Genomic DNA, 26485 nt, shown 5'->3' on the forward strand with positions numbered 1-26485 from the left:
AAAACACTTGCGTGCCATGTATTCTTTCCACATGCCACTTAAGATGAAGCATTCACCTGTTACAATCGTGTGACATTAATTAATGCTTCAAGAGGCATTAAAAATATTTTATACTTAAAAATATACTATAAATTAACGTTGTAAAAAAAAAAATATAATTAGGAAGCTATAATATTTTCTCATTAACTGTAAGTCATTTTTAAGAACATTTTGCACACTATAAAAACATGTTGTGAACTTAGCATATATTTTATTTGTGTGACTTAAATGAGGAAACATACTTATTAAATGAAAATAAACATTACAACATGCACAAAAGTCATTCTTCAGACTCTGACAACTAGAACCTGTACAAACTTGACATAGAAATAACGTTGCTTTCTGTTCACGGCTTCTCTTCATGTCTGTTGCTCTGAATCTGGTTCTGTCTAGCTTCTCGCAGTACTTCATCCAGGTGTAATAGCTGTTCAAGGAAACCTTTGTTGGGGTACACCCAGCGATTCTCCTGCACCCTACAGATGGCTTGTGTCAGGGAGAGTTGATGATGAATCATTAGATAAGCAAGGACCAGAGTTGCTGACCTGCTGATGCCAACAACACAATGCACCAGCAGCCTGGCTGGGAGAGAAAATATTGTGTTGTCAAAAACTGCAGTTCCTTAAAATGTCCAAATTTTATTTTGTCAGCTTGAATTAATAACTTATTGGGCATGTAGCAGTATTTTTTTTTCATTAAACAGAACACAGAAAGCATAATTACCAATAATCTCTAAAAGTAAAGCAGATCCACCTAAAAACAAAGGTTTTACATTTTAGAAAGGCTGATTAAGTGCAGGAACAGTGGAACAAACTAAAATATTGCACTTCTAAATGCAACCGAACTTTGTGCCCCATATGTTAGGAAAGGGAAGAGAAACCTGCATTTAAAAAAATATAGACAGACACAAAAATATATATAGACAGACACAATAAGAAGAGGATACAAATCATATAAAGCTGGTCTAATAGAGACTAGACAAACAATAAACCTGATAAAGAGCAAAACAGTCAGTAAAAAAGGTGACAAAACTTTTCTAGATATATTAGTGAAAGATAAAAAAAAGTTAATGGAGGGAGGCTAAAAGCTGAACGTGAGTATATTGAAAGCGACAAAGCGACGATATACAATACTGAAGTTTAGACAGATATATTACAAGTTAACCCATGCATGATACTCATGCATTCTAGTAAAATCAAGCTACTTAAGATGTTAAAAAGGTTCTTGTCATGCATTTGGGCCATAGCCCAGGCCTCAACCACCAACCACTCCCCACTGTCACCCCCCGGCAACCACCAACCACTCCCAACTGTCACTTCTCCTTCAAGAAATATATATATATTTTTTTTAAATCTTTATAAACACTTTTAACAATTAACAAATTAAAGTAACAAATTAAAAACATCTTAGTATACCAAATTTCAGCCCTTTCTGAATTTTTTTCCCACACACACTAAGAATTTAGTAGGTCAGTGTATAACTCCGCCCAGCAGGTGGCGCTGCAGCTTGGTTTTATATTTTCCACACACACACAGACAGACTAACACACGCCACTAGACATTTATATTATAGAGATTTACTACAAAAGAGGAGTGACTTGAAATGGAAAAATAAAAAGTAGAAAAACTATTGTGTCCAGATGGCATACACCCAAAAGTATTAACCAAACGTTATAACTGGTCATTGCTAACATTTGAAATAACAGGTGATTATAGAATGCCAAATGTTCCACTGCACAAAATAGGCAGTAAGGAATAGTATGAAGACCTGTGAGTCTCATCACATTACATCAAAAGCAGGAAAACTAATGTCATGCCTTAAACAAAAACAAACAAAAAAAATTTGTAGACTATTTAGACTCAAAAAATTAAAAGCTCCGAGGCAGTATGGTTTTGTCTCTGGGAGAACATGTCTAAGAAATCTGTGGATTTTTTTTGACTCGGTAAGAAAATAGCCAGGCATTTGATACAGTATGTTGCAATAAATTAATTCAGAAACTGAAATCTGATTCCAAGATAACGAAATGGATAAAGGATTGCCTAAAGAACAGAAGACAGAGTGCTGTAGTCAATGTAAGCTCAGAGGAAGGACTGTTACCCAGTAATGTACCTCAGAGATCAGTCCTGGATCCTGTTATGTTTAATTTATTCATTTGTAATATTACATTTGGTCTCCAAGGCAAGGTTTGTTATTATGCAAAGACTTGTAACAGGGTTGATATCACAAAAGAGTTCAATCAAACTTGTAGTGTTTTCTAGAAAGTGGAGGAATTGACTAAAGTGTGGAATCCTAAATGTAATGAATCAAAATGTAATATAATGCATGTAGTACCTACAATTCCAAAAGCAGAATAATGACTCAATAGTGATGTAATAACAATAAACGGTAGAGACATTGATGATAGTTTTAGATGCTATGTAAGTGAGCAAGCAGTGTGGTTAAGTAGTGGGAAAAGTCTGTTGAATATTTGGTTTAGGAAGAGATATTATTAGCAGAAAGTGGGAGGTTATATTGCCCCTTTATATGTCACTGTTATGCGCTCACCTTGAGTATGATGTACAGTTCTGGAGGCTGTATCTCCAAAAATTTGTTCAGCTAAGAAGAAAGATGGGACTGAAGTGATATAAGTGTCCATCAAATATATCAAAGGTATTTTGAGTTCATAGGGCAGTATTGTTTTTTTTTTTATAAATAAGACCAAACATTTCTGGAACAAGGGTACCACTTTAAAATTGGAGCAAAAGGACTGAATGGTAAAAAGGAGATATGAATATGTCTCCCAATAGTTGTGGTGGGTACTCAAGGACAAACATATGCTACTGTTAAGACTGAAATCTAAAACACAAAAAAACACTATGGGGTATATTTACTAAACTGCGGGTTTGAAATACTGGAGATGTTGTCCATAGCAACCAATCAGATTTTAGCTGTCATTTATTTAGTGCATTCTACAAAATAACAGCTAGAATCTGATTGGTTGCTCTAGGCAACATCTCCATTTTTCAAACCCACAGTTTAGTAAATATACCACTTAGTGTGCTATGCGGACGGCAGTTGGAGTAAGCTGTACACTGGCGCATCTCTTTGCCCATGCTCCCACTTTCTTTATTCTCGCAAATATAATGCGCTGAATAATTCAGAATACTGTTGGCAAACATCACAGCAGTGCTGAGGATCAACTGAACTACCATCTCTGTTCAGCTGTGGGACCCACAGAGCTCAACTCTCTTTGTTGTTTCAACATCTGTTTAGCTACGCACTGAACTCAATTGTGATTGCTGTTAACATCTATCTTTGGCTGCTGGACCCTCTGGCCCAACTGTCAGCATCCTCCCGGACCTCGTTATGTCAGAGCGAAGGAAACTGCCGACTTCATTAACCACAGCCAGGGGGCGGTAAAGTATCCTTCACCATTTCAATTGCACTGCACAATTCAGATCAATTGTTCCTTCCACTTTCTCATTACCTACCCTAGCTAATACACATTCATTCACACCTCTCCATTATGCACCTACTCAATTTAGTCTTTCCTATCTACTGTCACTAAACTTCTCTCCAAACTCCTCCTCTTTCTCCATCATCCTATTCCTCCCTCTCCGATTATAATTTGCCCTTCACTACTTCCCTCCTCACTAGTCTGTACACATGAACTGTTTTGTCTTCTGCACCCGCCACACTCACCAGCATACATAAACAGAAATAAACCTCACACCCACAAATCCTCCTTGCATGTCATCTGTCTCACCCTGCTCCTTCTCATGGCTGCTGACCTAACTCTGGATCCCATACAATCCCCATTATCTGCTCAGGCTCCTCGGTCCACTTCAAACCTTTCAATCTATCCCACACTTCCAATCCTGCCAACCTTATCCCTTCTCCTGTGCACTATGGAATGCCAGATCTATTTGTGACAAACTTACATCCATCCATGATCTATTAATTTCTTAATCTCTCAATCTTCTTGCCATTACAGAAACTTGGCTGACCTCCTCTGACAATATATTCCCTGTAGCTCTCTCCTATGGGGTACTCTCCCTCAGCCACACTCCCAGACCCGGAAAGAAACAAGGTGGTGGAGTAGGCATTCTACTTTCTCCAAGCTGCACCTTCCAAGTCATACCCTCTGAACCCTCCCTCTCATTCTCTTCCTTTGAAGTCCAGACTATCTGTCTATTTTATCCTCTTCACCTTTGTGTTGCTATCATTTATCACCCCCAGGTCTAGATGCCCAGTTCCTTGACAACTTTGCAGCCTGCTCACTTGTTTCATTTGACCTGCCTACTCTCATACATTCATAATCCCACTGTCTCTTCTGCCACTAAACTTCTTTCACTTACTTCCTCCTTTGGTCTCTCTAAATGGACCTCATCTCCCACCCACTGTGATGTGCAGTCCCTTGACCTTGTCTTCTCCCGCTACTGCTCCATCTCTAGTTTCTTCAATTTAGCCTTCCCACTCTCCGACCACAACCTCCTTTCTGTCAGCGTCTATTTTTATTCTTGACACTTTTTTTCAACCTTTTTCACTCTTCTATATTTTAACTTATAATTCGCCGACTCTACTGATGCCTGGTTTTTTTAAAATAATTCCTAATAAAGTTTGTTTTTATATTTTCTATAAGACTGGAGTGCCTTATAACCCAATTCTTTTTAGGTGACCTCTTGTCACCACTTGTGTTATTTAGCCTCAACTTACCTCAGCTCATGCCTTCCCCCTGCACCCAAATACACATGTACACAACCAGCCCCAAGTACTCATAACCCAATCCACTTCTCATTTTCACTAAAACAACTATTTTCTCCAATGACTGCATTGTCCTGTCCTAATCAGGCTGCCTCCTTCTATAACAAAACACTCACTTCAGTACTTGACAATGCAGCTCCAGCTACTACATATAATCTCCGAAGATCAAAATCATAACCATGTGTTATGTGCGTATTGTCGCTAACCAATAACAATTGTCGAACCTCGATTTGTGTTTCCAACGCACAAAGATTTATTCGCAAATAGTAGAATAATATGCTCAAGCGAAGTGATAATAAATACAGCCGTTACTTATCGCAGGCGCTCTGGATCCAGTGTGCAGTCATTCAATCCTGAAGTCTGGGGACAAGATGTCTGAACACTAGATGTAAAGCTGCTGCTTATATACACACAGAAATACAGTAATACAATGAAGATGGTATAGCTTGCATCTATTGGTCCAGGTCTCAGGAAGGTCCAAGGGGTTGTCAATCATTGGCTAGTTCATCCTAAGGAATCCAAAGGAGGGGGTCATCTCTCCAGGGGGTATGCTCGGCTCTTCCCGCCAAGATTCCTTAGTCTTAAGTAGTTCATAATTCCCTATCAATCATAACTTGTGTATGCACTCTGCGATTCCTTTGCAGAGTGAACCAAACAGTAGGAAATGTAAAGAGGTTTATTATGATACCACTCATGATATGATTCCTTCAACCTGTTCCACATATTTCACTAATATGCATGTAACTTTAATATAACATATAAATACTACTATATTTCGACATAACTGACTATGTGTTGCAACTACCATTAATGTGTACTATTTTATAAGTATGCGTGTTTGTGCGATTGTATGGTAAAAGGCCAATTACTGTGGCTGCCACGTGTAGTGGATGCGTACGCCCTTTCACGCCGTAGCGTGCCCTTGTACGTCGTAGCGTACCGTACGCATCTTTTCAGACAAAGACAACCAAGTTTGCTCGACTTTAATTGAAATTACTTTATCCAATTTGCTGACTTCGACACATGGCACACCAAAAAGATCTGCTACCTACAAAAGTGTTCCTGCACTGCAGAGTGCTACTTGAGGAAATCTCATTCCTATCCCGAATTCCTCCACTATAAATTCATCCTTTCATCTTACAGCACTGTCCTTTTAATTGCCAAACAAACATTCTTCAAATCTCTAATTTCCACCTAGTCTTCTAGCCAACATCGCCTCTATGCCACCTTCAACTCACTTCTCTGCCTACCTGCACCTCCTCCCCCTTCCTCCCTCACAGTCCATGATTTTGCCACCTATTTCAAAGACAAAATTCACACCATTTGACAAGATTCCTCATACCAAATTCCACTCACTTCACCCACTCTATCCACCTCTACCTACACTCCCCAATCCACCCTTAATTCATTCTCTCCAGTAACTGAAGACAAAGTCTCTGTACTCCCTCTCTTCATCTCACCCTACAACCTATCCCCTCGACTCTATTCCCTCCCAACTTCTCTGCTCCTTCTCCTACAATTCATGCTCACCTCTATCTCACCTCTTCAACTTGTCTCGCTCCACTGGCACATTTCCATCCTCCTTTAAACATGAGCTTATTTCACCAATTCTAAAGAAACCATCTATCAATCCAGCCTCTCGCTTCAACTACCGCCCTATTTCTCTCCTCCCCTTTGCCTCCAAACTACTTGAGTGAGTAGTGTACAAATGCCTGCCTCACTTGATCTCCTCTCATTCCATTCTCGACTCTCTGCAGTCAGGTTTCTGCCCCTAACATTCCACTGAAAATGCTCTCACAAAAGTGATCAATGATCTACTTACTGCAAAGTCTAAGGGTCATTCCTCCATACTCATTCTCCTGGACCTTTCTGCTGATTTTGACACTGTTGATCACCCTCTCCTCTTACACACCCTTCACTCCATTGGCCTTTGTGACACAGTTCTTTCCTGGTACACTTCCTACCAATCAAACTGTTCCTTTAGTGTTTTTACCTTTTGGCACATCCTCCCCTAATCTCCCACTATCTGTTGGGGTCCCACAAGGCTCTGTACTTGGCCCTTTACTTTTTATATTATACACCACTTGACTTGGGGTACTAATTTACTGATATGTCCTCCAATACCACCTCCACGCTGATGACACCCAAATTTATATCTCTTCCCCTGACCCCTGGATGTCCCAACACTACCTAAAGCTCAACATGTCCAAAACAGAGCTTATTATCTTCCCTCCTGCCAGAGTCACCACCTGCCCTCAAATCTCCCTCATTGTCAATAACACCACAATTTCCTCACTTTTTCCAAGCCAGCTGTCTTTGTGTCACACTTGACTCCACCCTCTGCTTTATTCCTCACATACAGACTCTCTCCCGATCCTGTTGGCTCCACCTTAAAAACATAAAATGCCCTTTTCTTACTCAACATGCTACCAAAACTCTTATCCATTCTCTCATCATCTCCCATCTTGACTATTGCAACCTCCTGCTATATGGCATTCCTGACACCCATATATCCACACTTCAATCCATCCTAAATGCTGCTGCAAGGCTGATCTTCCTCTCTCACAGCTCCACATCTGCTGCACCACTTTGCAAATCCCTTCACTGGCTCCCTGTGTCCTCCAGAATCAAATTCACTTTACTCACCCTTACCTACAAAGCCCTCAACAACACTGCTTCTGCATACATCTCAAATCTAATAACAAAATACTCTCCCCCCTCTCTCTTAGATCTACCTTTGACCTTTGCTTTTTCTCTTCTCTGGTAACCACCTCTCACTCCCGCCTACAAGACTTCTCCCGTGGTGCTCCCCACTTGTGGAATTTGCTACCATGCTCAATCAGACTTTCCCCCAGTCTTCAAATCTTTAGATGCTCTTTGAAAAAAAAACATCTCTTCTTTAGAGGTGACTTTATCCCTGATAACACTATTCACAATAATGCACTCTCACAACTGTCCCAATCTCCACTTTGACCTGCTCTTCGTGTTTCAGCTATGTTTCTTTCACTTAGAATGTAAGGACCCTGCTCTCTATTGAGCAGGGTCCTTCATACCCTTTGTTTTCATGTCTGAGTTTATTTTGTCTACCTTGTATGACACTGTTTTATGTATGTACTGTTTTCCCTATTGTACAGCACTGCGGAGCACTGTGGCAAATTACAAATCTACGATAATAAAAATAATAATAATTTAGTAAATATACCCCTTAAAGGCAGACTAGATGAACCTGTAGGTTATTTTCTGCTGCCACCAAATTTTAAGATGCTGGAATTTGTTTCAAAGTGGTTCAAGAACCGGTTCATTGAAATCACTCTAAAGTTTGAAAATTTGTTATAATAGATCAAACTTGTAAACCATGCTGGACCTTGCTTGAACCTAAAGGCAGACTAGATGGACCTGTAGGTTATTTTCTGCCACCAAATTTTAAGATGCTGGAATTTGTTTCAAAGTGGTTCAAGAACCGGTTCATTGAAATCACTCTAAAGTTTGAAAATTTGTTATAATAGATCAAACTTGTAAACCATGCTGGACCTTGCTTGAACCTAAAGGCAGACTAGATGAACCTGTAGGTTATTTTCTGCCATCAAATTTTAAGATGCTGGAATTTGTTTCAAAGTGGTTCAAGAACCGGTTCATTGAAATCACTCTAAAGTTTGAAAATGTGTTATAATAGATCAAACTTGTAAACCATGCTGGACCTTGCTGGATACTAATTGGCTACATTGTACAGTATTTTGATGGTTTTCCATGTAAATTGCAAACTCAGCTTAGAACACATTAATGTTTGGTTTTCAAGTTAAAAAAACAAAACTGTTAAAATACTATAGTGTGCCATTTAAGCTTGAACAGACAGCAGTTTAAATGTAACATATTTTGTTTTAACTGCGGGCAGGAAACTGAGACCATTAATTTGACTAAGCCAGTTAAACTCAAATCCAACTGGTTCAAATGTCACAATTGAACTGTGAACAAATGTAAGGCCCTTGAAACAGGCAAATTTGTTTAAATTTCAAACTGATTTGAATAATTTGAGCATCTCTAAACAAATTCAATTTTCTATTTTAAAGTATTGGCAACTATGAGAAGCAGCAATTGAATCCAAAAATACATTTAATTTGACAAAAGTCTCTCTTTTTGACAGCCCCTTCTAGGACTACAGGTATCTCTCCGCTGCTTTTCTCCCAGAATTCGGTTACTCATTTTCAAAACCCCTTCTCTGCCCCGTCAGACGTTAGCAGGCCTGCTTTTGGGTTGAATAATTTTGGTTCTGTTCAGTCAGCCCTGTTTACATCCTCAGCGTCCGTGTGTTCCTATGCACCCCCTGGTTCTTTGGGTGGGACTTTGGCGTTAGACGGCTCTCCGTACAACATTCCCTCCGGGCGCCATGCACATCAGTATCTGGTAACAACGGACATCGAAATAGGTACTGCTGTATATGGTCAAGTTAACACTGCAGTGCCCAGAACAATGGGCATCTCATATATGGGAATACCGCCTCCCCCGGGTTTTTTGTTGCAATTCCAGACTCAGGCAGAAGTGCAGACAATTAGAGCCTGTACTTCCCCCTCATTACCAACGAGCCAGGTAGTTACTGCAAATGCTAACATGTCTCTGTTTTCAGCAAATCAGGTGGTCATGGGAGAGCCAGAAAGTTCAACAAACCTAGGTGTGTCCACGGCAGAAACGCAAGCAACATTGGGCGTAGCGGGACCACAACCATTGTCAGGCATTCTGACCACTGCAGGGAAACAAAAGGAGGGGACCCTCCAGCAAGGACATTCCGATTGTGGAGACGATGGACCTTCTACTTCTGAGGGGGCTTCAGGACGACAGGTGGCACCAGCAGCTAGCAGTGAGTTTGGTGATGTTTCTGTCACACACAAATGCTCACCTAGTCCTCCATTGTCCAGCACTAGCGAGGATTCTTCTTCATCTGCTGACAAGTGTCTCTGTAAACTTATAAAAATGTTATACACGCATTTCGGCCAGAATAAGTCATATTCATAGTCATATGTAGATAAGCGGCCCATGTTAGCCAAATCATCAGCATCCGCAGGTCCTATGGTCCGGTGCAAAAACACCGCTCTCTTGTCGGGTTTACGGTCTAGTGTTAGGGATAGGATTAAAAAGGGCTTTTCCGTTAATATGTTCGAACTAACGGTATCGGCTACAAAGGATCTAGATGCAGCATGCGAAGAAGGGGGCATAGGGGAGGAATCCTATAAAACGTTCTCTAATTAGATCACAGGGTATTGAGCCTTTGCGGCGTGTTACCTAGAAACTAGGCCTGAAGGTAGTGTAGAGGTTTGGAAATATTTACACCTCATAAATGAGATGTACATTTGCGATCCTCCAGGTACTTGGTGCAAATATGAGGAACAGTTTCGCGAAAAAGTGAGTGACCAGGTAGACATGCCTTTAGGTTTTAAAGACGCTGAGATATGGATGAAAATCAACAGGGTGAGCCTCAGTTTAGGTCAAGTGTATCGATTTCAGAAAGGGGGGAGACAAAGTGCTCCCCAATTCCCAAAAAATAGATGTTCCGCATTCAACAATGCGTCTTGTGGGAGGGGTGAATTCTGTAAATATAGGCACATATGCGCCAATTGTCGCGGCTTACACCCAGTCAAAGAGAGTCCGAGGAGTGTTCCTGGTCTCGGCAGGGGGCGCAGCACCAATGCTTAAAGCTAATTCGCCCATCAACATCACGGTATTGGAGAAATGGCTCAGCCTTTATCCGTATGCGGACCAGGCCTCCTTTCTCTGCAAAGATTTTCGCCATGGTTTCCGGCTTCCCATCAGCTCAGCAATATTCGCCAGAGCTTCTAAGGACTTTAAGTCAGCTTATTCCTTCCCAGAAGTACTAGACAAAAAAATTTGCGGAGAGATCAGCTTGGGTGGCATGATAGGTCCTTTTCAATCACCTCCCATTCCAGATTTGGTTATTTCCCCAGTAGGGGTAGTCACTAAGAAACTCCCGGGTAATTTCTGTTTGATTCAGCACTTGTCACACCCGTCAGGGGGTTCAGTTAATGATGCCATAGATCAAGACAAAAGCTCAGTAGTATATCAATCATTTGAAGAGGCCCTAGTGCTTATTAGACATTTCGGCATAGGAGCTCTCATCATATCGAGTCAGCCTTCCATCTTCTCCCACTGCACCCAGATTCATTTAAATTCATAGGATTTAGAATCAAAGATAAATACTACATTGATCGTTGTCTCCCCATGGGGTGCTCCCTATCTTGCGATTGTTTCACATCTTTTAGCTCGTTCCTACATTGAGCTATCCAGGCAGGGACAGGTCATCTCGGAATAGCGCATTATCTAGACGATTTTCTATTTGTGTGGCCGTCCAATTCCACTCTATGCTTGGATACACTGTACTCATAAGGTTTCTGGCTGAAGCTTCACTAGTCCCGTCCACAAGCTCCACCCCATTCCACGTGATAACAGGAAGCCAATAGATCTCTCCTTGCTATCTCATATCATTTTAGCCTTGACTCTTGTTTCCACTGATGAATACGAAGTTACCCTTTTTAGCACAGTTTTCTCTATGGACTTCCACGGTGCCCTTAGCGTTAGCGAGTTGGTGGCACAATCAAAACGTACATTAGGGGCAGCCATGCTGTCAAAAAATTTCATTTAATATCCCAGTAATATACAATGTAAAATAGTTTGATCCAAAACAGACCAGGCAGGTAAGGGTCATTGGTTCTCTCTGCTGAGTCAGCAGGATCAGGCTATTTGCCCTGTTTACTTATATCATAAGCTAGCAGTGTTGCGTCCCATGCAGGCCGAAGTATGGGTGTGTTACGCTGACGGTCTGTTCACAAACTCACAGAACTAATTGGCGGAGGTCTTCACCTTTAGGAGCCGCCTTTCCCATAGAGCTTTATACGCTCACCGGTACTCAAATGCTCCCAGGACTTAACTCCAGATGTAGTGCAAGTTTGTAATACAAAACTGTAGTGGCAAACCAGGAGGCAGCGAAGATGGCAGCAGATGGTTAGACGAAAGCAGCGGTCAGAGGCCACTAGCAAGCAGAATAATCAGGTAACACGCCAAAGGTCAGGGTCACAGGCAATACAGCGGGGTCCAAGGTACAGGCAAACAAATCAGGGTCATAGGCAAGCAGGCAAGGTCCAAAGTACAGGCAGGGGTCATACACAGAAGATCAATCCAGAAGGTATACACCAAAAAGCACAGGAGCAGGTATATATAGTACGAAGAGCCAATCAGGACAGAGGAGAACAGGTCTGACAATCAGCCTCAGGAGGCTGCTAATTAATTACTAGCTAGAACTGGCATAGGTAATAACATAAACCAGGAAGCATGTATAAAAATATAAATGAACCAGTTTAAATCACATGAAAGCTCCCCCTGGAGTTGGAGGATGTCCCTACACCCTCCTACATTTATGCCACAAGGATAATCCCAAAGTATAAAAACAGAGCATAGAAACTAGAGCACGCACCCGTGACAGGCTGTTTCATAAAGATGGGTCACCTGTTACGAAGATCCAATTTCACACTTTACTCAAGCGTGCCCTGATGTCGTTAGGTTTACAACCCTCGGACTTTGGGACTCATTTTTCCGTATTGGGGCAGCTACGGCTGCAGCAACAGGAGGGGTATCCGTGGCATCCATTCAGGCCTTAGGCAGGTGGAAGTCCAATAGTTACATTAGACCTGATGTTTAACCATTTTGTTTTGTTCCTTTTCCGCAGTTCGTCTCTACCTCTTTTTCTTTTCTTAGTGGTGGACCCAGGGCTCTGCTGCTTGCCGTTTTTAGTGCGGGCGTGAAGGGATTTTTCTTATTCATTCTGCGGTTGGTCTGATTGGTTGTGAGCCTGCTGGGGTTTGATGGATTTTTACCTTCACTTGGGTTGCTGTTCTTTTCCTTTTCCGTTACTATATTGTTGTTGATTGTATATAAATTGTGTTTCATAACTGTTAACATTTAGGCAGGTTTTCAGGCGTTGTAGGTAGAGGCAGCGCATTCATCCTTTCTCATTCCCCGCCCTGCAGAGAGAGTATGTTTGGTTCCCTCAGGTCCCGTTATTCTGTTTAAAAGGTTTAGTTTTTAGGCAGATATTGTATTTGGTGTGTAGTGTAGTTCGGAGAGTCTTTATTCTGTTTACAGTTTGTATCTTACGCATGTTTAATATCTTCTGTCGTATGTGTGGACAGCCAGAAGATGCATATTTGGGTGGTGGGTCATTTTTTTGTGTATTGGGCAAGCAAACACGTTATGATCCAAAACTGTTCTTGTTTGCCAACTCACGTTCAAGTCAGATGGATAGGGAAGAGGGGTATGAGATATGCCAAATTCATTCCTTTCCTGGTCAGTGAAATCAATACTCATGGCACTCCAGATATCCTGGTCATACACCTAGGGGATAATGATGTTAAAATAGGTAAATCATTAGATCTTATTATCAACATTCGCAATGACATCTTAGCTGTTTCCCAACAGTGGCCTAACATTAGACTGTGCTGGTCTTATATTATTCATCACCTCAAATAGCATCCATTATTAAGAAGGTGAATCAGTCACCAAGTAAATTTTGTCAGAACCTTGGGGGGTTCAGTTATATTTCACCCCTTGTTGAAAGCGGAGTCTTCGCATTTGTTTAGATCTGTCGGGGTACATCTTATGGATGAGGGTCTTTGTTACTTTATCCACCCAATTGTTTTGGAAATTGAGGGCAGTGGTTAGGTCTAGTAATGGCGGGCATAGGTCACAACCCCCCTCTCCATTGATGTCAACATTTGGTTGGTCCGCCTGTGAGGAGGACCCTCGGCCGGTATGTACAGGTTAATACTGGCAGTTAAGAAGGGGTGTATAGTCTTGCCGCTTTGACAGATTATAACACTGGCCAATAAATAAGGTATGATCCTGGGTTGGTGGTACTATGGTCTGACCTTTCCTTTATTGGCTTTGCGTATGCAGACTGCCCTGCTCTCGTCCGCCATCCAGTCCTCAGTACATCAAGGTAATAAGTCAGTTTAATGAACTTATATTCTTATTCCAACGTTAATTTGGTGTCCATGTCTTTATTTGGTTTAAATAAGTTGTTTGGGTTCGTTGTATCGTGTGATACGAGGGGAACTTCCAAGCTATGCATTTTAAAAAGAAAGATGGCCTCTTGAAACTTTTAACTGTAGCACATGCAGCTTTCTTTTATTATGTATTGTACTTACCAGGGCAGTCTGTAGACAAACCGGATTGCAAAGAAGCGTCAAACTACCCCTTTCACTTCCCAAATTTCTTTAAAGCAAGAATGTGGCTATACAAATGATTGGTTGTGGCTATATGAATAGTAGCAATCAGTCAGTACATGCACAAATCTATAATGTAGTGCACCAACTGCCCAGAATAAAGGCTGGGACCTGTGGGCACTTATCTATTTGGACACATAGTAATTAACAAAAAGCACTTTTTTATGGTTTTTGTTTGTTTGTGGTATGGCACGTATTTTTCAGGGGTTTTGGTATAGACCCTTATAGGCGACCTTCTCCCCAAGTCTTTTGAGGCTCAATCCTTCTGGGGGGAGCTCAAGAATCAGTCCACTTGTGGAAACTTCAGCCAACCTCAGGGTAAAGGGAATCACCTGAGTCTTGCAGCAGAGGTGGTCCTGAATACCCTTGCCTCCTAAAGGGCCTTTTGGCTCCAGACGTCAGGGATGTCAAGGGGCTGTCCCTAGCTTCAGTGAAGGAGGGCAGGAAGTTCTCTTTTTCCCTCTCTGGAGATTTCTGTCTCCTAGCAGATGGAGAGGAATGGGGTCCCCTTTGGGAAGGATCCAAAGTCCCAAGCCCCGTGTACAGTCAATGACTGCACAAAGCCTGCGCATTGGGCTTCAATTAAAAAGAAAAAAAAACAAAAAACTGTATAGAATGTAATACAACCCCAGGGTCGAGAAAACTATTCAGTCCCCCATCAAAAGTCTAATAGATAATGTCACAAACCATGGCAGTAGTAGCTCCTGTGCGTGTACAACAGCACAGGGCTACTTTTGTTATGGCTACCAGTGCGGCATAAACACATAGAACAGGTAGACGAGGTCTTCACCTTTAGCAGCCGCCTTTCCCGTAGAGACTGGTTATGCTCACAGGTACTCAGATGCCCCCAGGTCTTATGCTCAGAGTAGTATGTGTTTATGCTAACACAGCAGCGCACCAGTATAGGAGGTTGCACACGGAGTAGTGACAGGCCAGATGTCAGCGGACTGGGCAGGGCACCAGAGGATATGTCAGGTATAGGCAGAAAGGTCAAGATCACAGGCACAGGTTCAGGATCCAGGGACAGGCATAAGATCAGGGTCACTAGCAGAGGTTCAGAATCCGGGTTCAGGCAATAGATCAGGGTCAGAAGCACAGGTTCAGAGTCCAGGAACAGGCAAAGGTCATACACGGGTAATCAATCTCATGTTAAACACAGGAACAAATAGCAGGCAGCATTACTGGAGACAGGACGCTATAACCGACAGCGAGGCCCAGATCTCACTGCCTTAAATAGTTCTAGGAGCCAATCAGGACAGAGGAGGATAGGGCTGACAATCAGCCTCAGGAGGCAGCTAATTAATTAATAGCTAGAACTAGCATAGGAAATAACATAACCAGGAAGCATGTATAAAAGTATAAGTGAACCAGTTTAAATCATATGAGATCTCCCCCTGGGGTTGGAGGATGTCCCTACCTCCTACATCTATGCCACAAGGATAATAACAGAGCACAGAATCTAAAGCACACGCCCGGCTGCTTGTTCACGCCAGGATGTGGCATACAGCCGTGGCTCGTGACACTTATGATGATAAAATCAATCTCTACATAACACAGTCCAGAAGGTGTAAGTCATATACCTTTGCTATATTAGCTGCCTTATTAGAACAGGTTAACAGAGAGTTTCCTAATGAGGAGTGAAGTCATTCACCTGTTTTTTTTTGGCAACTGCAAGCCAAAGTTCCCAGATTATTGAGTCCATTGGATCTGTGTCTAGTGTTTCCAGTTACCCTGCATTTGTGTATCAGAACTTGGCTTTGAATTCAACTATTTCTTATTTTTCTCCTATATATCAGCTCCTGGCTCTGAACCCTGACCTTACCATTACCTGTAACAAACTACTACTTATCTGTCTCGTAAATATCAAACATTGCCTTTGAACTCTGATTGCCGAAATTGCACCTGTGAATCGCATATTGGCCAGAATTCTGACTGTTGACTTTGATGTAATAACGAATACCCACACTGCTATTACCTGCATCTTCTCAGTTGCTGCAGACCAATGGACTGATCTTTGTTTAAAGGTCTGCTTTGACTACTTGTTTGTTATACTATATCACTACCTATGGGTGCACCCTCTTGTTAGCTCTATATACTGTAGCAGTGGCCATCAGGATCTATACATCTGGCTACGTAAAAGCAGTGCTTTAATTTGTAATGGATAATAGAGTCATTAATTCTTCAGCATTCTTCAAAATGTCAGCGCCAGAAATGTTCCAGAGCACCCCTTTCTATAGTTCAATCACTTATTACCACCAGGGAATGATCCAGGAGCCTTGGATACAGTGCAGGTGCTAGTAACTTGTGTTCGTATTGGAAAATAAACATGGTGGGCCTGATTCATTACGGAAAGTAAAACAAAAAAAGGAGTAACTTTGCACCTTGGCAAAACCATGTTGCATTGGACAGGGAGGTAGATTTAAAAAGTGGGGACAGATTTATAGTTGCGGTAGGGCATGTCCCAGATCAACTTTATATTGCAGAGTAAAAAAAAAGCTATAACGTATTTGTGTGCTACATGAAAAACAGCCAGTTTTTTCCTTATGTGCAAAATAATAAACTAATTTGCACCCCTCGCATTGTAGCATGGTTTGTCCTGGAGAAAATTTACTCCTTTTTTTGCCTTAATTTCCTTAATAAATCAGGCTTCTGCTCATTTCAGTGGTGGTAGTGTGGTATTGTGGTGCACCTTTTTCTGGGGAGTACTAGCCATTTCAAATTTAGTCAAGCTGTCAAACTGCATCAGTAGCATAGCTAAAAATCGTAAACAGCCTTTTCTTACATTCAATTAACAAAACCACCAAATGCAACACATATATAGCATACCTAAACCTACCTACTACCAGATATTTCCCCTGTGATGAAAGTGCTACCCTCTCTTTTGCACCCTATGTGTTTTCTCTTATTTATTCTCTATATCTGTTACCCTTCTCTCCCCATCCCACCTTGCCTTATGTCTACCCCTCTGACTGTCTGCAACTCCTTATTTCTCTCAAGTCTCCACTGCTTCTTTGCCTCATGTCTAATCCCATCCTGCCTCTTCTATGTCCCTTACCTCTTTGTCACACGTCTGCCTCCTAAATAAATAAAATAATGTGCCCAAAGACATTGCCCAATATGCTGTAAGAGACTATGCATATGCTAATACATAATATCCATCACATTAGTCTTTGCCCAACCCACTATATTCAACATGTCTGTGTCTAAAACATAATAGCCGGTGATCAATATAATACTAAGATGCACTCTCTGATAACTGGCGGAGTCCATGGCTATTTGTTTAGCTGTCTACCTAATCTACAGTGTTGGTAAGTTTCTCATGTTGAATTTGTTCTAGTTTGCTATTCTGATTTGTCGTATATAAGCAAAGATGCAACATATGCTTGTCTGTGACCCATGTTATTGACACATCTCAATGTTCTGTTGAACCCCATATGGAAGGCATGTTCTTTTAATTCCTTCAATAAACTATCATTCAAATGAACAAAGACATGCAGCTCTTTGCGCTTTTGGTAATTTCAATGGGTTCCTCTTTCACACAATACCCCTCATTTTACCTGCCCCTATCTAACAAATAGGAGAGTCCCCCTACCTGTCACCTGTAGCAGAGGTTTTCCTATTCAACTCTATCAAGGACTAAACAGATTCATTGTTGTGGCTTTTAGTGTGTTTTCGAGCCTTGTGGCTTCTGGCTACAGGTAAGGACTGCCCACTACAAACCTGAATTACTTTATGTAAAAAGCCTGCTCTATACCTGTGAAATGATCTCTCCTCTTCTTTCAATGCTTCAAACGTGTCATTAAACTTGTTTATTTAAGCCATTTTCCTAACACTTTTCCCTCTGCTATCACCTCCACTCCCCACCCCATGCCACCCTCTTTGTCTTTCCCTTTGCTTTAGGACGTAAGCTCTCCCGAGCAGGGCCCTCTTTCCTCGTGTTCCTTCTCCTATTCTATCACCCTCCGTACCTCTAGGCCTGATTCCCTAACTCTGTTTTCTTGAACCCAGGCCTACTTCAAGTTGGACATTATCATCACTCTCACTCACGGTCCCATAATTAATTTGATCTGCATAACCAAGGTATCTGTGTAAAATGTCAACTAGTAGATTTCTGGTCTTTGCATAATTATGTTTAGTCTAATAATGTATTTTGATATGTATTATGGATCGTTACTGTATATAATATACTACTGTAATTTCGTGTAAAACGCTCTGAAATTTTGTGGCGTTATAAATAAAATATAATAAATAACCACTACCTGTGCTCCCCAAATGCTGCCTGTGTTTTGTACATCACAATTGGTTGTGAATAATGTGTGTAAAGACACAGCTTCTATAGTGTTTAATGTGATGGATTTCTGCATGCATTTGTTCAGTTAATACTGTAAACCAAACCATGAATTTTGTACATCACTGATTTTGAGGGGGTTGCTCACTTTTGCACAATTCCTTCTTAATCTCCACACAAACCCCTGTGTTACCTGGGGCAGGCAGCTCCCTAAGATTTCTGTTCGTTGAGTGGTTTTGAATAAAAAAAACACACACACACAGAAAAATTACATTTTTGCAACCATATGAACAGCTGTAAACATCTCACAATACATCTGCCTCCAAATTGGTAGCATATGTGCCTGGTTTACAACAACTCATCATCAATGTATATTTCCACATGCCCTATACACCGCTTAACAGGCATATATGCGTGTTTCTGTAGGTGTGCATTGGCATTTGCATAAAACACATCTTTACTGTACTCAGCATAAAATAGAACTCTCCCCCCCCCCCCCCCCAAACCCGCTTCTCCAGAAAGAGGCAAATATAAGTGAAAAAATTGCGCAAGTCTGCATAGGTGCATATGCACTGAGCGATTTCCTACAATACATGCAAGCCAAACTGGCGTACATCCAACTCTGCATCAGCCCCAATGTCACTATTCCCCAATATTTGTGATGATAAATTGTCCACCTATCTCACAGGAGGCCACTATGCATTATGTTTGAGGCATCAGGCTACCAACAGGCAGACTGCGAGCAATGTCACACTGAAGAAAAGTCTTAAAAGAGCATTTAAAGCAAAAAATATGATGAAAGAGCTCATTAGCCTTGCCTTGTGCATTATAGCTGTTCCATTAGCGCATTAAGAGCTCCAGATTATTCTCTGCCTGAACATCTATATAGCTCCGTGTTTAAGAAGCCCTGCCCCTTTATTACACGGGTGTCTTAAGTTGATGTATAGAACTAATTACTAACATTCACATACATCATCTTCATGCCAGCCACAACTCATTTTATACTTCTGAAGTGTATTTAAGCATAAGAATATTGTTTATTAAGAATTGGTAAAACTGTGCATATTTTGGGATTTAAGGATGACATTGCATATCCTAACACATGTACAGGACACATAACTTTTTTTACTTTACCTCCAGGGGTGTTCAACGCTTTGTGAATAAATTCTGATGCGGAATAAAAATATTTGCTCATGTCAAAATCCGGCACATCATTGGCTGGTACTCCATGATATGTGATGCTGGCACCATAAAAATCAGAGTTGCCCTCAGAATATCTTCGTCCATGTGCTGCATTCAGCACGTGTGTTATGCCCATTTTCCACAACTCATATCTGTTGTTGGCAGTGCTCCTGTGGGAGCAAAGTAATGCAGATTTTGATCAGTAATAGCAGTCTTTAACAGGAGCAAGATGCATTTCGACTTAGATGCATCTACATTACTTTAGACAACATTATAAAAGAACACAATAATTATATTGCCCCCAATGAATGTAGTTCCCTTTTAATATTCTGCAGGATAGGACAATAATTGTTGAATGATGTTAAAGTACAAAGGGAAACAACCAGTACTTGCAAAAGCAAGATTTAGTTTTACAGGGCAAGATAATTAGATACGATTCAAGTAATGAAGAGAGCACATTTACAGCAGCATTCCCTGGTAAGCAAGTGGCTGCAGAGCCTTCTTCTCCCCACAAAGCACTTTATTTTTATATGTCTTGAATGTGGTGATTATCCTTGGTCTATTTGTGAAATGGGATTCCTTTTTGCTCCCTACAGGCACATTATAAGTTGAACAGCATTTATAGGCTTGAATCTCCCAATATAATAATAATATTCTCTACGTCCCTTACACTGATGATAATGAGAGGGGTGATCTTAAAGTCATATTAGGCAGAACTGTGAATTGACATTTATAGTCGACACGAAATTCCGCTAAACAGCCACAGTGATTTTATAGAGGCAGTTTGCAAAAGTAGAAAGTGCACCTACATATGCTTAAAGTGGAAAAAAAAGCACATTTGCACATAATGAAATACAGGTAATTTATTACAGCTTGTAAATGACCTCTATTGAGGTTGAAGTGGACCTGCTACCTACAATGAACAGCTATCTGAACATACAATTTAAAAATAAATGTGTTTTATATTTAGTATTCGATACAAAACTGCATAGTTCATTTATATTGAAGCCCAAATGTTTAGACATACTTGACTACTCTCCTCGAATGTCAGGAGGCTCTCGAATTTTGGAAATTCATCCCAAACTCCCGGAAGCAGGGCTGGCGGAACACAATACGCAGAGTAAGCAAGGCAGGAGGCACCTTGCCTGCGAGGCGCTCCCCTCCACCTGCCATCCCCGCTTGTCTGCTAGCCAAAAAAGAAAAAGAAAAAACCCTGGCACCGCCTGGCGCCCTCCTCACCCTCCCCTCTGCTCTTTTCTCACTGACAGTGTCAGGCGTAACATCATCACGTCCCGACACTGTTGGTGAGAAGCGGTGCAGAGCCGAGCCACACACTGAGAGCACAAGAAGAGAAGAAGACAGAAGAAGAAGAGAAGAAAAGAAGGTCAAAGATAGGTAAGTAAAGAACAGTTGGGCAATGGATAAAAAAAAAACAAAAAGAGAGCCCAGGTCCAACATATGCTTTATCAGGATGTACACTGCATCTTCGCAGGAGTTATGGGTTGCTGGAGACTCAGCCAGCTCAAATTTACTTTATACTGATTTTAAAATGAGGCTAAAACTCTTTTGTTCTCTATTCATATGTTTAAAAAAAAAAAAGTGAAAAAGCAATGTGATGCAGGGGTCAACTATTGAAGGTGCACAATGTGATGAAGGAGGGAGAGACAGTGATGATGGAGAGGGCATACATATTCTTCATTTATATTATTCATGTAGCAATTCATTTTTGCAGTTTAATGTGCTTATTTGTATTACTCTCTTTATGAAAGTGTATTATATGATTTTTTTTTTTTAAAAAAAAGCAGTATTGAGTGAACAAATACTTTAGAAAAGAGGAGGGCGCAAATTTATTTTTTGCAGGGGGGCGCCAGGCATGCTAGCACCGGCAGTGCCTGGAAGAGCAGGCACTCTCCTGGATCCTGGGCTGAGATGGGGCTTAAGATTCAGTGCTCATTGTTAAGCCCCACCCACACAAATTGCATCAGCGGGCAGAGTTGGGGGACACAATAGCATCACCACGCACAAAAGTTGGAAAGTATGCGTTTAGGTATCAAACATTCATGAGCATATGCCCATACCATATACTGACAAGTAATCTCAGTGTGCTCAGGAAAAGATGGGTGGGATACTGAGTCAAAATGAAAGCAGTCACACGTCAAAATAATACATATATATGTTCACTAAACCCAAGTGTGCACATGCAATTTGGTTGGTATTTTATACAGCCAGTTATAGTAGTGTAGCACCTGTCAAATGAATTCCATGAATTACAGTATGCAGACCAAATCTCACTTGTGATTTTAAAGTGAAGAGCAAAGACAAGGCAATACATTTACAAACTAGTCCCTGACTCCCTATTGGTATATAGTTGTTTCTATTTTGTGTTTGTCTAATTTAACTATAAATAGATAAATATCCAAGATAAACTTTGAGCTTCACTTGGCTCTTCTTATGATAGAATGTTGGGCTTAGCCAAGTCCCTTTCTCTGGCTGTACAGTAGTTGCCTCACTACCAGTTCAAACAAAGTTTTTATCCTCCACTCTAGCAAAAATACCCAGAGGGAATTTAACCCTGTCTGCAGCCTGCTCCTGCAAACTAGCTGGGTTTTTACCTATTTCCTTATACGAGAGGTGTGACACATAAGCCTCCCTGCCACTATATATATATATATATATATATATATATATATATATATATAAATATAAATAATGTGTGTATGTGTAAAGCCTGTATTTTAGTTAGATATATAGATTTAACCAATCTTTCTACTACTTATCATTATTAGCAAGGAAATAATTATTCGGAAACACGAAAAAGAAATACATTGCCTTAAATATACAACATTTGGCTCCAGACATGCTAAGCCTCTGTCGTTTCCTGTCTTCTTAATGACAACTTTGTGCAGTATGCAGGGCGTTGTGGTTAGAACATCAAATGTGCATTACTACAGCATTTTTTCAGTGATAGTCACACTGTCAATAAATCTTCATTATTAGAAGTTACTGTAATGTGTAAAAGATGTTATAATGTTGAAAAAATATGTGTGCAAATCATTTTGGTGTTAGAATTCTGTGTTCCCTTTACCTTAATTAACTTAAGATGTATATTTTTTTTTTTGTAAAGTAAAAAAGTTTATGGTCTGTAAATAACAATAGCCTTTTCTACAAAAGTGGATTAATATGAATGAGCAGTCGCTTACAGATTTAGATTTTAGCTTAACCTATTTGCTGCAGCAAAGTCAATATTTACAAACACATTTACAATACTCACAGATCTCCTAAGTAGAGGTTGGGCCAGACTTCATCCACACGATGAGAGGAGGTACGTCTGCTGTCCAAGAGGCTCTGCAGTTCTGCTATTGTAGGACACATATCTGTTTGAGACTCTTCTTCAGAGAGTCTTTTGCATCTCTCGGTTTTCCCCGCCATAACATTACATGCAGGAAATGAAATTAGGACTTGTAGAAACTATGTGAGACAGTGACACTGTGATTGCATGTGACAGGTGACAAGTCTGGTTTTCTGAGACGTTAAAGAGGCATACCACAACACAAATGAAAATCTTTCTTTCTTTCTCATTACATTAATTGTTGCATGTCCTAACCTAAGTGTTCATAGGAAGAAAAATACATAATGGCAATAACTTGATTTCCATGAATTTCCCTGTTATTTTATTGAACCAAATACTGCTTTTTTCTGGATTGTAATTGTAAAGGCCTCTTAAATTCTGTCCACAATGGTCTGTATGGTCTCCAAAAACATACTAGTAGGTTAATTGACTGCTAACAATTGACCCTAGTATGTCTGTGTATGTATATGTTAGGGAATTTAGACTGTAAGCTACAATGGGGCGGGGACTGATGTGAGTGAGTTCTCTGTACAGCGCTGCGGAATTAGTGGCGCTATATAAATAAATGGTGATGATAATGATGATGTATTTAACCTGGAGAGAGTAAACTTTAGTGGAGCAGGAGGACCAATCAGAATCTGCAATCTTGTGGCTTGTGTTTGATCCTCAGGGTCTGATCAATAATAAGCTGATCAGGCTGCAGCCACCGTCACACTTTATGATTATTATTTTTTTATGTTATATATTTTTTTTAAAAAAATGTCTTGTCAGTGATCAACTTCCTCCTCAGTGATCGCAAGGGGGCAACCTCGACTGTCACTAACCAATGAAGCTGAGGCAGGCTGCTAACAGCAAATACGATGCTGTTAGCTGCCCTGTCAGTGTGGCTGTGGTTCACTGCCTAATTGGGTGGGGTACGGGTTGCCTATGCTGATGACACGGACACAGAGGACACCTACAATAATAAAACGATTGAATGAAAGAATGACAGCTAGAATGACAGACTTACCTGAAAAACGACTTGGCAGATCTCCGATGCCAGCAGAAGGATGACAGCACCTCCTTCCGACTGTCCAGGTCTCCAGCACCACTGTGTGACCTCAGTGCGCCCTTCATGCCTTTCAATTTAAAACGGCAATGTCGGGACCCCGCAGGGACACGGTTTAAACAGGCTCTTCCTACACCCACCTCCCCAGGATTGTAGGAAGAGCCCTAGTGCTTTCAGCACTGAGCTGGATGTTCCTAGATGGGGGGGCGAATGTTTCTTTGTGGATCCCACTCCCTAGGAAACCCAGCCAAGTGTTGAACAGAATGGGGTTGGTTGTCATTATGACAGTGGGACCCCCTGCTGCGTGTCCCTTTGCTATTGTGCCACACACTCCGGCTGTTTTGCCCAATGCTGGTTGTGTGGAAATCGAGGGCACCCCACGCAAATTTTGTCCCGATTTTCGTGCAACCAGCAGTGTGCTGGCAGTGCTAGGGTTAATAGTGCTTGGACGGGGGGACCCCACACTTTTTTTTTTAACATTCAAGAAATTTTAATATCATACAGGTGACAGGTTCTACGGCAGGCAGTGTAACAGTGATGTGTTTGATCATCTCGAAGCTAGAAAGTAGCATTTTTTATCTGGTGATTTTGAAAGGAAACTCTGGCAAGTTTGCAAAATCGCAGCTTCATACATTTTGTGACTTGTATAGCTAGAGTGGGAAATAGTCGGGACCGCTATTTGTAGTGATTTTGAGGAGGGCAATTTGGAAAGAAACACAACTCTGGTGATTTTACATCAAATCGCCGTTTAATACATTGGTGAGTTTAAACTCGCCTGAGAAATTCGCAGCTTGATATATTTACCTCCAGATGTGTACTGCCTGAGTGCTGAATGGCCAGATCTCATCCAATTTGGCCATTAGACAGTGATACTGACAGGATTGTAGTGTTTATGGTAAGGATAAGGATTGTGTTAGGTTCAAATTGTATCAGGTGATCTACCAGCATTCTAGTATTTGACAAGTCTCACATGCCTCCCAGAGTTTCCTGGGTGTAGATCGATTGTCTTTTGTTTTTATTTCTGACTTGTCCACACAAACGGGTATTTTTGTTTTCCAAAATATTTTTCTTGTGGCACTGAAAGGTACAAGAGAGGAAAAGTTGACATGCAATGATAGGATATAAAATATAAACATACACAGCAAGGAAAAGAATGTTTTCCAAATGGTGAGGGATCAACTGAGCATAATATGCAATAGCAGTTTAAGTTCCAAGAGAGAAACATTCATCCACATTTTCATTTATATACGAAGTACATATAATTGTAAACAATCTAGCTGAAAAGCCAGAGCAGCTGAGGAAAACTAAACTAAGCCTACAATTATAACTATAACCTAAAACCAAAATGAAAACCCAAATCAAAACTAGTCCTCACCTAAATCTAGAGATCAGCGATCATCCATGGAGTCGGTAATTGGATGTCAAAAGAGCATTTGAGGAAAGTGAAAAACCAGTGTATGTGGGAGAGAAGTGTCAGATAATAATGGGGACACGATCCACCAAAACTTGAGAATACCAAGAGGTGTAATTCAAGCATTTTCTCAAATGCAAATTTCATATGTGGTGTGTATAAATTTCCCCAACATTGAAAAAGGGCTGTTGTGTCCTGTTACTAACCAGTCCATTTCAAAGGAAAAATGAAGTCTGGAGTTGGCCATGTCTATGGATGGCGGGGCAATGTGAATTCACTGTTGGAGAAGGGCTTTGTGGCCAACGGCAGCCAAGAGCATCAGAAGTTTTTTATCGAGTCTTGGTATTTTGGATTGATATGCCAGATAGCTCAGCATGGCCCATTGGGGTGTACTGGTAAAGGGGAAGCCTAGCACATTATTAACAAAGGCAGTTAATGTGTCAAACAAAAGTCGTATATGCTGACGTTGCCACAGTGATACAAATCTGCTTTGGGTGGGAAAATATAGTGAATTTTTGAATTCCTGATATCTCCTCTTCTGGGATGATTTTGGGTTCAATAACTGTGTAAATAGCGGGAGTAGAGTCTGTTTAAAATAAGAAAATCTAAAGAGTTGGTGAGATGCTGGTGGTGTAGAATTTGAAGGGTTGTTTGGATGTAATGAATGGCTTACATAAAAGCAAATAGACGATGGGAAAGAAAGACAAATGTTTTGGATGCCTGGAGGTACATGAAAGGACATTTAGAAGGATGAAGATGGTCTTTCACATGGTCAAGACTCTACTGCGAGCACCTGCTAAATGGCAAGGCAACCTGTTTACCTTGAAAGTCCAAGTTGTCAGCGGATGGAAGGAACAGCGAGTGTGAAGAAGTTTGTGGGTCTATCTGGCTGTCTTCCAGACCAAGCAAGTGGCATTATGGAGAATATAATCAATCTAGAGCATTTTCATTTTAGACAAGGGAGCAAGGAGTATGTAACTCAGGGAGAGAGGAGTGCAAACATTGTGAGTCTAGTAAAATATCAGTAAACGTGCCTTTGCTCCTGATCCGATCCACCATGAAATGATGAATTTCTTATAAGACCTCAAATAATTAGTCCAAATATAGGTGAATTTTCTTCTCATATGAAGTCCTCTTCAAAAGG

At 40.9% G+C, this 26485-nt stretch overlaps 1 protein-coding gene across 1 annotated transcript; it reads right to left on the minus strand.

The window, feature by feature from the left end:
- Positions 1 to 214: 214 nt before the first annotated feature.
- Positions 215 to 23014, minus strand: DUSP13A (dual specificity phosphatase 13A). The gene is made up of 3 exons (XM_075217072.1): positions 22805 to 23014; positions 19486 to 19703; positions 215 to 618 (listed from the first exon to the last, which is right to left on the minus strand). The coding sequence occupies exons 1-3, from the start codon at positions 22960 to 22962 to the stop codon at positions 386 to 388; spliced, it is 609 nt and encodes a 202-aa protein (XP_075073173.1). The 5' UTR covers positions 22963 to 23014; the 3' UTR covers positions 215 to 385.
- Between the last annotated feature and the right edge of the window lie 3471 nt (positions 23015 to 26485).

The sequence above is a fragment of the Mixophyes fleayi genome, chromosome 6 (genome assembly GCF_038048845.1).
Source record: "Mixophyes fleayi isolate aMixFle1 chromosome 6, aMixFle1.hap1, whole genome shotgun sequence".
Classification (NCBI taxonomy): Eukaryota; Metazoa; Chordata; class Amphibia; order Anura; family Limnodynastidae; genus Mixophyes; species Mixophyes fleayi.